The sequence below is a fragment of the Ursus arctos genome, unplaced genomic scaffold, assembly GCF_023065955.2.
Source record: "Ursus arctos isolate Adak ecotype North America unplaced genomic scaffold, UrsArc2.0 scaffold_16, whole genome shotgun sequence".
NCBI classification, from domain to species: Eukaryota; Metazoa; Chordata; class Mammalia; order Carnivora; family Ursidae; genus Ursus; species Ursus arctos.
In genome coordinates, this window is record NW_026622830.1 from 56,787,194 (window position 1) to 56,801,555 (window position 14,362).

Consider the following 14,362-nt stretch of genomic DNA (forward strand, 5'->3'; position numbering starts at 1 on the left):
CAACCCTCACAGGCCGGTGGCCCTTCTGGGTTGACGAAAGGAAATGCAAAGCAGGCAGTTTCTCTATGTGCAAAGGACTTCTGAGATTCCATCTAGATGGTTCTGGTAGTTGTCCTTTGTGTGAGCAGCTCAGGGGCACACTGGGAGCAGGCAGACCAGCCCACGGGCCACTCAGGATTTGGAAAGTGCGGGCTGGGAAGTAGTCGTTCAAGAATGTATATTAAGCACCTAGGAATGTGAATGGAGAGAGGAGATACAGTGTCTGGGTCTCAGTTCTAGTCAGAGGGTCAGATAGGCACTCTGCACATCCTAAGTACGCATGTCCAATGGTTGTTAGATGTGACATCTTCGTAGCCTCCTCTAGCTTTGAAAGGATCCACCGAGAGCTGGATTATAGGACAGATGAAATGATCAAGTAAAACTGGGACAGGGGTTTGGGTCCAGAAGCAGGGCTGGCTGCCTCCACAGAGCAGGGTGGGGGACTACAGGGGTGGTGGCTGGGGAGGGATTTGCCGAACCAGGGATCTCACCGATCTCTTGATTTCCAGTGGGTGGGCTTCATCTGGGGGGCTTCATGTGAAGGAGCAAATGAGTCAAAGAAGGCTGTGGAGGGGGTCCCGGGCCCTCTGGGCGGCAGAGCACAGTCTGGGCTCAGTGGGTGCCTGAAACACCCATCCCTTTGACGGTCCCAACTTGCTCTGCCTGCCCCTCCCTGCTGGCCACCCCAACCGGGGCCAAGAACCGAGGGTGTGCTGAGCCGACCACTCACAAATCTGCCTCCAACCTGAGCCTTGATACTGGTGTGCATGGAGGATAGAGTAGATCAGGCCCATGGCCAGGTAGAGGAGAGGAGAAGTGGAAAAACCAGACTCATTCAGGTTTTCTGGAGGACCAGGCCTCCCACTACGAGGGCAGCTAGAGAGGGGTTGGAAGGGGGCTGGGGCCATCCTCTGGGACCCATACAGAAAGAACGGTGCTGTGGGAGTAGCATGTGCAATGCAAGGCCAGGCCTCTGACTCTGTTCCACATATGACTCTCCCCAGCACCCTGTCTCCCTTCTTGGGTACCTGGCCTGACCAGAATTTGCAGGCTATCTATCAGTCCCTGGGCCGTGACCGTGTCGAGATCAAGGTGGCCTATGTGCATGGGGCCATGGTTCTGAAGTGGCATGCCTGGGACCTGACAAACCATGTCCCCCTTCTCCTGATGCAGCGGGAACTTCTGGCGCTCACTGAGGCAGAGGTGGAGGGTAAGGGGGATGGCAAGCTGGGAAGGCTAACTGGGATGCGGTTCATGGGCTGGGTATTCCTTTCAAGGCCATGGGGTCTGTCCTGGTTTTGCAAAGGCATCCGGAAAGTCAGTGATGTGGATGAACCTTTCTGTGTCTCCTGCCCCAGTGCCAGCTCCAGGGCTCCTTCCAGCGGCAGAGCCAGGAACAGGGCCTCCTATAGAGCTAGAGGCGACCCCGGCTCTGTGTCAACTGTCACCTGCGGTGTCAGAGCCAGCCTCCCCTCCGTCAGCTGTTCCAGAACTGCAACCCGTGCTCCCATCTTCTGCATGTGTGCCGGGTGCTGAGCAGCAGTCAGCTGGACCACCCTTTTTGCTGGAAAGTTTCACTCAGGCAACAGCCACAGAGCCCACCGCGGCCCCAGAGGCTTCCTGCCACCGCTGGGTCACCCCAAAGAACCAGCTGGGTGAGGAGAAGCCCGACCTCCTGGACTTCCCTCCCAGGCTGGTGGCAGAGCAGCTCACGTATATGGATGCGGTGAGCAGCTGGGCTCTCAGGGTGGGCCAGGGGCAGGCCGTCCTTCTGCTCTCACCTGCCCCACACCTGCCTTTCCCTGATGTGGACTCCTATGGTCTGGGACCAAATCTCAGCTCCACCACTTCCCAACCCTGTCAACCCATCAAGGCGCTTAGCCCCAAGCTTTCACTGTCCAGCTGCGGACTGTAGCGAGAGACCCTGATAAGCACTGATACGGAGGTACTAGGGAGAAGAAATGAGCCAGAATGGAGAGACCAATGGGCAGGCCCTGGTCCCGTGGGTGGAGGAGGGCAGCTCCCTGTGTTCAGTCAAGTCCATGGGTCACCCACTCATGTGCCTTGGAGGATGAGTACCCTCAGCATTGATTAGGCATCTGATGTGTCCATGAGGACAGGGCAGACGGAAGAACGTGTGGTTGCATCTCCCGTGTGAGAATGTGCATCTGAAAGGGGGGAAGGACCAGGGGGATGACCAGTTGGAGGGGAGGGGAAGAAGCCCCCTTGGGTTGGACCACCTTGCAGTGCCACCTGGAGCTGGGAGTTCCTGAGCATGATCAGGGTGCCAATGCCCTCCTTCCTTCCCTTGCTCTGTTTGCTCCTGGGTCATTGTGTACTGGGTTCCCTCAGGGAAAAACAATGGAATGAAATCCACGGTCTCCAACCAGGCTCAGGCCAGATTCTCAGCTCCCTGAGGTCCAGCTCTGACCTGTGACCCCTACGTAGGACATGAGTCTTGCATGGGAAATGGCTGGGTGAACCAAGGTCCGCCTGTTCTCTAGGAGCTGTTCAAGAAGCTGCTGCCCCATCAGTGCCTGGGCTCCGTCTGGTCCAAGCGCAACAAGCCTGGCAATGAGCACCTGGCACCCACAGTCCGGGCCACTGTCGCCCAGTTCAACGGTGTGGCCAAGTGTGTCATCACCACCTGCCTTGGCAACCCGAGCATGACAGCCCGGGACAGAGCCATGGTGGTGGAGCACTGGATCAAGGTGGCCAAGGTATGCAACGGGAAGCCCAGCCGAGGTGCTCTCCTGAGTCTCGGGCACTGCTCTTCCCTTGATCAGGTCTCAGGGTGGAAGGCCCTGGTCTTTGCCCTAGGGACTGTGCAGTCCCTAGGCTCTTCCGTCCAGGGACATGCTGACCTCGCCTTGCATGGCCCCATGCTAGGATGCTCGGTTTCTGCCTGGCTCCTTCCTTGGAGTGAGGGAAAATCCTCCTCCTCCTCTGGGCCTCACGTGTGCCCTTCGGCAGGTCCCTGGACAGCGGCTTCCTCCAGCAGGAGCGCTTTCCCCTGAGGGGGACTGAAGCTTGAGAGCCAATAAGGTGCTGGCTCCCCAAGTGACAGCCCATTCTCTTCCCTCCCCAGGCCTGTCAAACCCTGAGGAACTACTCCTCCTTACATGCCATCCTCTCGGCTCTGCAGAGTGTCTCCATTCACCGTCTCGAGAACACGTGGGGGAAGGTTTCCAGGTGAGTAGGCCTCTCTCCATGGAGGGACCAGGATGGACGAGGGAGCTCCCAGAGGCTTATCCTCTTCCCCCTCAGGCAGCTTGGACCTTCTGGGAGGCGGCAAACCCCGACCACAAGACCTGGGCTGGTGGGTGCGTCTCTCAGCCTTCCTGGTGAAGAGGCCACCATGCCTCCCGCTTTAGAAATCACTTTTGCCAAATGTCCCACACGGGGCTGAGCTGCATTAAATCTCTTCACGTGTTTCCTTGACAGCCACTAAGCTCTCTGCCCATTTGAACCCCAAATTGACCCAAACAGTGTTTCTCAATGAATATGGGAAGGGAGGCCCAGGACGAGCCACATGAGAGCTCTCTCCCATGTCCTACAAAGACCTTAGTGCTCAGAGGATCCCAGAAGAAACCCTCAACCAGGCAGGTTGACAATCTGGGGTTCTCAAAGAAAAGGCACTCGCACTCAACCCTGCCACATTATTCGTCCATTGATCGTGCCTCCCTCGCCTCTCTTCAGGAAGCCATTGAGGATCTTTCAAAAGCTGTGCAGCAAGGACACCGCACAGGGCAGGAACCTGCTCATCAAGGTAGCCTGGAAGGTGCAGGTCTGGAAAGAGACGAGGGGTGGGAGGGAACAGGGTCCTGAGTGGATGAAGTTGGGAATGGTCTGAAGCATTCCTTGGGGAGGGGAAGCCTTTGGCATGAATGTGGCGACAGCCTAGGTGAGGATGCCGTTGGCGGCGAGGGGGCAAGCAGGTGGTGTCCAAGCAGACTCCCTAGCCTAGACACCCTCTCTCTCTGTGTCGACAGCTGGTCCAGGTGGGGGCCTCTACAAACCTGGAGAGCCCAGAGGACAGACCTGTGCTCAGTGATGGGGTTGGGCTGGGTTGAGGGCCACAACAATGATGAGAGTAATAGGACCCTGAGTCCTCAGGAGACCATGGGAGATAGGTGGAGTTGTCACGTTTCCCGATGAGAAAACAGGCTCGGGGAGGCCAGGCTGCAAGGTCAAGTTCACACATGGAGTGAATGTTGGAGTGAGATTGTTCTGGCATCACTCACGGCCTGCTTCTGGATAATGGGGCCTCAGGATCAGTATGAATTAGGTCAGATGTCTAGGTTCTGACGTCCAAGATGGTGGGGGCAAGTGGCCTGAGGGTATGATGGTCTCAAGGAACTTGTCCTTGGCCCTGCAGGAACGACCATCCAATAGATTTGCCACCCTGGTGATGGCCCTCCGGGGAGCCCAGAAGAGGATGCAGAAGAAGGTGAGTGTGCCTGAGGCCCAGGGCCTCCAAAGTCAGAGGAGGAGGAGGGCTCCTCCCTGAGGGCTGGAAGCCTCCCAAAAAGGAAAGATCAGGAAGGGGGGGGCCTTCCCACTCCAGCTGCAGCTCCTGGGGCCACAGCTTCTACAATTCTTATTTCAAAAGAACCAGGAGGAGGGTCCAGAAAGGTCCATAGAGAATGGGTTTTGCGGGTGGGGAGGGACCGACCTAGTGCTCCATTCCCTGGCATTTTTGAAAAGCAGGCCCTGAAGGTGATGAGGAGGAGTCTGATGTTCTGGGAGGTGGAGGGGAAAGGGAACCCGTGGGGCGAGGCTGCTAAGGGTCCTAGGCTGCTCCACGTGAGCCCATGGGGTGGGCTAGGAGACTAGGGCGTTTTCAGTGGAGGGACCCTGTGGACACCAGCGAGCAGGGACTCATCCCAACCCTCCCCCTCATGACACAGGGTGTCGTGCCTTTCCTTGGCACTTTCCTCACCGAGCTGGTGATGTTAGATACCGCCATGGAGGACTATCTGGAGGTGGGTGAGCCTGAGGATTGTGGGGGAGGGACCAGAATCCGGAGGTTTGGGAGCAGAGCGCCCCTGTACTGAGCCCTGAGCTCTCAGGACTCGGCAAACCTCCCGTCATGACAGCCTCACGGCTACCCTGTGAGCCTGGGGGCTGTTGCCCATCTCAGGGATGAGCGAGGTGAGGCTGCAGTTAGGACACGGCTCCCGGTGCCGAAGACTGGTGAAGCAGCAGAGCTTCCTGAAGGCAAAGCTGCATGAGGTCTGTGTGAGTGGACCTCAGCCTCCCCCGGTGAGTTTGCCCGTGGGGGGAGAATGAAGTGAGGACCCTCCACGTCAGCAAGCACCTCCGTAGCCGCAGCAGCCCCTTCCTGCCTGAGGCTTCGGCCTCCCCTACTGTCTTCCGAGAGGGTGGTGCTGCAGGGTCCCGACCTGTAGCCAGTCCATCTGCCCCATGTCCTCCTTTCTCTGGACCCCAGAGCCTGGCCTAGACCCAGGCCCACTATCTGTGTATGCACGGCCCCCTCACGGGTCCTGGCCATGGTGCAGCATGAGAAGGGATGGGAATCAAGTGCTCCTAAGAACCAGGGGCCTCATTCTGATGGACTTTGTCTGCATTCCAGGGGAATGAGATCAACCACCAGAAAAGAAATAAGGTGAGCATATGTGGCGCTTCCCGCAGGGAAGGGTAGGGAGTGGGCCTCAGAGATGTCCCTGGGAAGAACATTGCTTGGCTCCATGCCCTCCACCTCACATTTCCTGGGATCCCTTGAGAAGAAAGCAGTGCAAGTCTCATCCTGTTAGGAGATGGGGACAGAGCATGGCATCCAGGAGAACTTCCCGGAGGAGGGGCTACTGATACTCACCTCTGAGAACAGGTGGAGACCAGATGAATCTGCAGGCAGGAGGGTGGCCATGTGTGCCAGGACCTGGGATGGGTCCCCGGTCCCGCTCCTCAACCCTCACCAGACCCTGCAGCTCCCCGCCCCCCCATGCTCCCTATGCATCCTGTGCTTCTCTCTCTGCTCAGGAATACCAAGTCATGACGGACATCATGCTGCTCCAGGTGGCTGCCGAGAATTATACCCTAGAGCCCGACGATCCTTTTTGGGCCTGGTTCCAGGCTATGGAGCCGCTCAGCGAGGCTGAGAGGTGAGGCCCATCAGGAGCTGGGTCGGTGAGGTTCGGGGTGGACTCTTTCTGCTGGCCACTCCTGGGATCCTCCTTCCCTGGGCAGCCTCAGGCCTTGTTCCTGGGGCGCCTGACTCCAGCTGTGGGCAAACACTGGCAGGGACTCTTGAATGGAAGCTCCTGGGCAACTCACAGGTGTCCCTCTGTCCTTAGCTACACCCTGTCCTGCCAGCTGGAGCCCCGGTCCTAGCTGCTCAGCAGCACTCAAGAAGGAGAAGAACTGGCCGCAGTCAACCTCAGGGCTGTGCAAGTGTCCAGTGGCCCTGCAGGGATTCCTCAGCAGCTGCATCCTTGTGCCCATTGTCTCCACACCCCTTCCCCCCATCTATTTCCTTATGTAGGGGGCACCATTTAGTTGTTTTAAATAGTACCGTGATAGATTTGCATGTTAGGAGATTAAAGCCCTTGTTTTGTTTTAGAGCCCATGTGTGTGGTTTGGGTCTTTTACTTCCTGCAGTAATGGAAAACTTGCACAGACTCTCATATTCGTTCCTGACCTAGGAAATCTTCCAGAGTCATCAGCTACTGTATGTGGGAGGAAGGAGAAGTGCCAGCCCTTCTCCCTAGCCACTGGAGGGCACCCCAAAATCCCCCTTACTCAGAGCACGGGTCCATTTCAGTCAATGAATTTGGGCAAAGAGCAGAGACAGCCCCTCAGAACTCCTGAGATTTAGAGGTTGCAGGGACTTTCCCAGGAATAGCAACAACCACTGAAAGTGGGAGTCTTTAAGACTTCTCTGCCCCAGAACTCCTTCCTGCCCCAGGACTGGGGTTGCCTTTCTCCACTCTAAGGCCAGGAAGACTGTGTCTTGCTTCTTCCATTGAGATGCTTTTTTAGTTTTGTGTTTCGTTTTGGAACTTGTCGTATTGTAGTTCAATCTCTGGAACTGCATCAGCACCTAGTGGGGAAAAACACGGAAGGAGATCAAATCCTGCGTGTGAAGGGGACAAAGCCAGAGGAAGATAATTTGCAGATGGACTCAGGGCAGGCACGACTTTCCAGCCTCAGTCTCCCCGTTGGCCGTTTACCAAGTTTGGAATCTTTCTGGGATTCTTGTCAATGATCTCTGGATTCCCTTTCCTGCTTGTTTTGTGTGTTGGGAAAAGATGGGAGGGGTGCCTTAAAGGGCACACCTGAGCCTGGTTCCATGAACATCTATGCTGACCTAGGAGCCAGGATTTCCAGCCTTCGTGCATCTCCTTATGTGGTTCTTCTGAAGCAGCAGTTCCCTCCAGGCCCCAGGCTCTGGGTCAGATGCACAATAGCTACTGTTCCCTGGCTGGTATCTGATGGATCAGGGATGGGTTCTCTCTTGCCAGGATAATGGGAATTTTTTTTTTAATTTTTTAATTATGTTTTGTTATTCCCCATACAGTACATCATCAGTTTTTGATGTAGTGTTCCATGATTCATTGTTTGCCTATAACACCCAGTGCTCCATGCAATACGTGCCCTCCTTAATACCCAGCACCGGCCTAGCCCAATCCCCCACCCCCTCCCCTCTGAAACCCTCAGTTTGTTTCCCAGAGTCCATAGGGGAAGACTTTTTTAAACAAACCCAATTTGATGAGTTTTGACACATGTATATACCCATGATAATGAACATAGTCATCATTCTCAAAAACTTCCCTGATGCCCTTACAATCCTTCCCTCCCCCAACCGTCCCGTCACCAGGTAATCACTGGTCTATTTTCTGTCTGTCTGTCTGTCTGTTTGTTGGTTTATTTTTATGCAAGGGTGCTCTTTATTTTTTTATTTAAATCCAATTAATTAACATATAATGTATTATTTGTTTCAGAGGTAGAGGCCAGTGATTCATCAGTCTCATATAATACACAGTGCTCATTACATCACGTGCTCTCCTTAATGCCCAGCACCCGGTTACCCCATCCCCCACCACCTCCCCTCCAGCACCCCTCAGTTTGTTTCCTATGATTAAGAGCCTCTTATGGCCTGTCTCCCTCTCTCTCATCTTGTTGTATTTTTCCTCTCTTCCCCTATGATCCTCTGTTTTGTTTCTTTAATTCCACGTATGCATGAGATCATATGATAATTGTCTTTCTCTGATTAATATATTTTGCTTAGCGTAATCCCTCCAGTTCCATCTACATCATTGCAAATGGCAAGATTTCATTTTTTGATGGCTGAGTAGTATTCCATTATACATACCACGTATATATATTCCATTCCATATATACCACATCTTCTTTATCCATTCATCTGTCAATGGACATCTGGGCTCTTTCCATAGTTTGGCTGGTGTGGACATTGCTGCTATAAACATTGGGATGCAGGTGCCCCTTCGGGTCACTATATTTGTATCTTTGGGATAAATACCTAGTAGTGCAATTGCTGGGTCATAGGGAAGTTCTGTTTTTAACTTTTTGAGGAACCTCCAAATTCTTCCCCAGAATTAGGTACCAGTTTCCATTCCCTCCAACAGGGCAAGAGGGTTCCCCTTTCTCCTCATCCTTGCCAACATCTGTCATTTCCTGACTTGTTAATGAGGTGGTATCTCATTATGATTTTGATTTGTATTTCCCAAGTGATATTTAACATTTTTCATGTGTCTGTTGTCCATTTGTATTTTTTCTTTGGAGAATGTCTATTCATGTCTTCTGCCCATTTCTTGCTTGGATTATTTATTCTTTGGGTGTTGAATTTGATAAGTTCTTTATAGATTTTGGATATTAGCCCTTTATCTGATTAAGACATTTGCAGATATCTTCTCCCATTCCGTGGGCTGCCTCTTAGTTTTTTTGACTGTTTCCTTGGCTGTGCAGAAGCTTTTTATCTTGATGAAGTCCCACAAGTTCATTTTTTCTTTTGTTTCCCTTGCCTTTGGAGATGTGTCATGAAAAAGGTTGCTGTCCTAGAGGTTGCTGCCTATGCTCTCCTCTAGGATTCTGATGGATTCCTGTTTCACATCGAGGTCTTTCATCCATTTGGAGTTTATCTTTGTGTATGGTGTGAGAGAGTGGTCAAGTTTCATTCTTTTGCATGTAGCTGTCCAATTTTCCCAACACCGTTTGTTGAAGAGAGTGTCTTTTTTCCATTGGGTATTCAGTCCTGCTTTGTGGAAGATAAATTGACCATAGAGTCGAGGGTCCACTTCTGGATTCTCTGTTCTGTTCCATTGATCTATGTGTCTGTTTTTGTGCCGGTACCATACTGTCTTGATGATTACAGCTTTGTAATATAGCTTGAAGTCTGGAATCATGATGCCTCCAGCTTTGGATTTCTTTTTCAATATTACTTTTGCTATTTGGGGTCTTTTCTGGTTCCATACAAGTTTTAGGATTGTTTGCTCTGGGTCTATGGAAAATTCTGATGGTATTTTGATAGGGATTGTGTTGAATGTGTAGATTGCTTTGGGTAACATAGACATTTTAACAATATTTGTTCTTCCAATCCATGAGCATGGAATGTTTTTCCATTTCTTTGTGTCTTCCTCGATTTCTTTCATAAGGTTCTATAATTTTCAGAGTACAGACCCTTTACCTCTTTGGTTCTGTTTATTCCTAGGTAATTTAATGGGTTTTTTGGGCAACTGTAAATGGGATCGATGCCTTCTCTTTCATCTACCTCATTCTTAGTGTATCAAAATGCAACTGACTTCTGTGCACTGATTTTATATCCTGCCACTTTGCTGAATTCCTGTATGAGTCCTAGCAATTTTGGGGTGGAGTCTTTGGGACTTTCTCCATAGAGTACCTTTTTTTTTTTTTTTTTAAGATTTTATTTATTTTATTCGACAGAGATAGAGACAGCCAGCGAGAGAGGGAACACAAGCAGGGGGAGTGGGAGAGGAAGAAGCAGGCTCATAGTGGAGGAGCCTGACGTGGGGCTCAATCCCGTAACGCCGGGATCACGCCCTGAGCCGAAGGCAGACGCTTTAACCACTGTGCCACCCAGGCGCCCCCATAGAGTACCTTTTTTGACTTCTTCTTTGCCAGTTTGGATGTCTTTTCTTTCTGTTGTCTGATTGCTGAGGCGAGGACTTCCAGTACTATGTGGAACAACAGTAGTGAGAGTGGACAGCCTTGTCATGTTCCTGACCTTACGGGAAAAGCTCTCAGATTTTCACCATTGAGGATGATATTTGCCATGGGTTTTTCATATGTGGCTTTTATGATGCTGAGGCATGTTCCCTCTATCCCTACACAGCAGAGAGTTTTTATCAAGAAAAGATTTTGTATTTTCTTAAATGCTTTTTCTGCATCAATTGAGAGGATCGTATGGTTCTTGACCTTTCTTTTATTAATGTGGTGTATCACATTGATTGATTTGCAGATGTTGAACCATCCTTGCAGCCCAGGAACAAATCCTAAATGGTCACGGTGAATTATCCTTTTAATGTACTGTTGGATCCTATTAGCTAGTATGTTGGTGAGAATTTTTGCATCGATGTTCATCAGGAATATTGGTCTGTAATTCTCCTTTTTGGTGGGGTCTTTGGTTTGGGGATCAAGGTAGTGCTGGCCTCATAGAAAGAGTTTGGAAGTTTTCCTTCCATTTCTATTTTTTGAAACAGCTTCAGGAGAATAAGTTATTAATGCTTCTTTATATGTTTGGTTTCTGCTGGTAGGCCATCTGGTCCTGGACTCTTGTTTGTTGGGAGATTCTTAATTACTGCTTCAATTTCTTTGCTGATTATGGGTCTGTTCAGGTTTTCTATTTCTTCCTGTTTCAGTTTTGGTAGTTTATATGTTTCTGGGAATGCATCCATTTCTTCCAGATTGCCAAGTTTGTTGGCACATAATTGCTCATAATATGTTCTTATAATTGTTTGTATTTCTTCAGTGTTGGTTGTGATCTCTCCTCTTTCGTTTGTGATTTTGAGTCCTTTCTCTTTTCTTTTGGATAAGTCTGGCTAGGGTTTATCAATCTTATTCTTTCAAAGAATGAGCTCCTAGTTTTGTTGATCTGTTCTACTGTTCTTTTGATTTCTATATCATTGATTTCTGTTCTAATCTTTGTTATTTCTCTTCTCCTGCTGGCTTTAGGCTTTATTTGCTGGGTTTTTTCCCCATCTCCTTTAGGAGTAAGGTTAGGATGTGTATTTGAGAATTTTCTTGTTTCTTGAGAAAGATCGGTATTGCTATATACTTCCCTCTTAGGACTACCTTTGCTGCATTCCAAAGGTTCTGAACTGTCGTGTTTTCATTTTCATTTGCTTCCATTTTTTTTTTTAATTCTTTAATTTTCTGCTTGGCGCCTTCATTCTTCAGTAAGATGTTCTTTAAGCTGGGGCGCCTGGGTGGCACAGCGGTTAAGCGTCTGCCTTCGGCTCAGGGTGTGATCCCGGCGTTATGGGATCGAGCCCCACATCAGGCTCCTCCGCTATGAGCCTGCTTCTTCCTCTCCCACTCCCCCTGGTTGTGTTCCCTCTCTCGCTGGCTGTCTCTGTCTCTGTCGAATAAATAAATAAAATCTTAAAAAAAAAAAAAAAAGATGTTCTTTAAGCTCCATGTATTTGTGGTCTTCCAAATTTTTTCTTATGGTTGACTTTAAGTTTTACAGCATTGTGGGGGCGCCTGGGTGGCACAGCTGTTAAGCGTCTGCCTTCGGCTCAGGGCGTGATCCCGGCGTTATGGGATCGAGCCCCACATCACGCTCCTCCACTATGAGCCTGCTTCTTCCTCTCCCACTCCCCCTGCTTGTGTTCCCTCTCTCGCTGGCTGTCTCTGTCTCTGTCGAATAAATAAATAAAATCTTAAGAAAAAAGAAAAAAAAAGTTTTACATTATTGTGGTTTGAAAATATGTAGGGAACCATCCCAGTCTTTTGGTATCTGTTGAGACTTGATTTGTGACCCAGTATGTGATCTATTCTGGAGAATGTTCCATGTGCACTTGAGGAGAATGTGCATTCTGCTCCTTTAGGATGAAGTGCTCTGAATATATCTCTAAAGTCCATCTGGTCCAGTGTGTCATCCAAAGCCCTTGTTTTTTGATGCAAAGAGTGAGATCTTGTTGATTGTTGATCTTCTGCTTAGATCATCTGTCCATTGCTCTTTGCAAACTGAAGGGTAAGAAATCAGAGAAAGACAAACCTTATGAGACTCTTGACTCTGGGAAACAACCTGAGGGTTGCGGAAGGGGAGTTGGGTGGGCGGATGGGGTAACTGGGTGATGGACATTAAGGAGGGCACGTGATGTAATGAGCACTGGGTATTATATGCAACTGATGAATCACTAAACTTCACCTCTGAAACATATACTATACATTAATTAAAAAAAAAAAGCAGGTAGATAGAGCAATGGAACAGAAGAGAGAGCCCCCAAATAAATTCACACATACATGGATAAATGATCTTTGATGAGGGTGCCAAGAGTACACAATGAGGAAAGGATAGTCTCTTTAACAATCAACAGAATGAAAAGGCAGTCTATAGAATGGGAGAATCCAATTGCAAACCTTGTATCAGAAAAGAGACTAGGGGCCCTGGGTGGCTCAGCTGATTAAGCATCCAACTCTTGATTTCAGCTTAGGGCATGATCTCAGGGTTATGAGTTCAAGCCCTGCTTTGGGCTCCATACTCATTTTGGATTCTGCTTGAGATTCTCTACCTTGTCCTATGCCCCACCTACTACTTGCTCACTCTCTCTCTAAAAAATAAAATCTTTAAAAAATAAAGAAGAGGCTAATATCCAAAATATATAAGAAACTGCTACTAATCATTAAAATAAAAGTGTTTAATCCAGGGGCGCCTGAATAACTCAGTTGGTTAAGCATCTGCTTTCTGCTCAGGTGATGATCCCGGAGTCTTGGAATCAAGTCCCACATCAGGCTCCCTGCTCAGCAGAGTCTGCTTCTCCCTCTGACCCTCCCTTCTCTTGTGCTTTCTCTCTCTCTCTCAAAATAAATGAATCTTTTAAGAAAGTGTTTAACCCAACATAAAAATGGGCTAAATATTTCAATAGACATTTTTCCAATGAAGAAATACAAATGGCTGACAGACATATGAAAAGCAGCTCAGCATCATTAATCATCAGAGAAATCCAAATCAAAGGACAATATGTCACCTGTTAGGATGGTTTATATATATGTTGGTAAGAAAATGGAAATTAGAACATTCATATACTGTTAGTGAGAATGTAAAATGGTACAGCCATTATGGAAAACAGTACTGAGTTTCCTCAGATAATTGCAAATAGAACCACCATATGATCCAGTAATCACATATCTAGGGATACATCCAAAGGAAATGAAATCAGTAGATGACCCTAGTATTTGTTATGATAGTCACCAACTCCTGTGTCGTGTTGAATTCAGAGGAAATAATTTTATCTTCCATCACTATTATGTTAACTATAAACTGTAAGTGTCCTTCATCAAGTTGACAAAGTCTTTCTTAATTCTTATTTTGCTGAGAGTTTTTAAAATCTTGAATGTATGTTGAATTGTCCTAAATGCTTTTTCTGTATCTGCTGAAATGATCAAGATTCTTCTTCTTCAGTCCATTGACTTGGGAATTACTGTATCAGTTTCCCATTGCTGTAACCAATTACCACAAATGTATTGCCTTCAAACCTCATAAATATAGTGTCTTACACTTCTGCAGGTTAGAGTCTCATATGGGCCTCATTGGACTAAAATAAATACGTCTGTAGGGTGTTCCTTTTTGGAGGCGCTGGGAGAGAATCTGGTTCCTGGCTTTTTCTAGCTTCTAGAGGTTGTCTACACTCCCTGCTTAGTTGCCCCTTCCACCTCTAATGCCAGCAATAGCTGACTGACTGCCCCACATCCTAGTGGACTCTTCTGCTGCACTTCCACTTTTAATGACCTTGTGACCACTTGGATAATCCAGGATCATCTCCTGATTTTAATGTGAGCTGATTGGCAACCTAATTCCATCTGCAACTTTAATTCCCCTTCCCCATGTAAGGCAACACGTGGGCAGATTCCAAGGATTAGAACATGGACATTTGTGGGGGGCATCATTCTGCTAGAGATGGTACCCAGAGCTGAGTGTCAAGGAGCAGGGACATATATGAATGCAGGAGCCCATCTCCCCATGGTGCCTAGGGAGAGAATAAGAGGGTCTTAGGGTTGCCCCTTTCTGGAATCTCAGGGAGCAGAGCTCTTGAGCATCTATACACGACCTGTGCCCCTCTCATTGTGCTCCTCACTTTCTGCACAGATGAGAGCTGAA

The 14,362-nt window shown here is 49.0% G+C and overlaps 2 protein-coding genes across 2 annotated transcripts in view; one reads left to right on the forward strand and one right to left on the reverse strand.

The window, feature by feature from the left end:
• Window positions 1–6,623, forward strand: part of LOC125282005 (ral guanine nucleotide dissociation stimulator-like) — a 33,353-nt gene extending 26,730 nt beyond the window's left edge. Inside the window, exons 13-23 of the mRNA XM_057312935.1 lie at window positions 1,044–1,249; window positions 1,398–1,765; window positions 2,544–2,759; window positions 3,128–3,231; window positions 3,739–3,808; window positions 4,418–4,489; window positions 4,950–5,024; window positions 5,183–5,304; window positions 5,636–5,668; window positions 6,043–6,164; window positions 6,357–6,623. Of these exons, the coding sequence (XP_057168918.1) occupies window positions 1,044–1,249; window positions 1,398–1,765; window positions 2,544–2,759; window positions 3,128–3,231; window positions 3,739–3,808; window positions 4,418–4,489; window positions 4,950–5,024; window positions 5,183–5,188 (1,117 nt within the window). The 3' untranslated portion in view covers window positions 5,189–5,304; window positions 5,636–5,668; window positions 6,043–6,164; window positions 6,357–6,623. The remainder of the gene's footprint in view (window positions 1–1,043; window positions 1,250–1,397; window positions 1,766–2,543; window positions 2,760–3,127; window positions 3,232–3,738; window positions 3,809–4,417; window positions 4,490–4,949; window positions 5,025–5,182; window positions 5,305–5,635; window positions 5,669–6,042; window positions 6,165–6,356) is intronic.
• Window positions 1–14,362, reverse strand: part of LOC125280908 (dual oxidase 1-like) — a 171,561-nt gene that overhangs the window by 136,503 nt on the left and 20,696 nt on the right.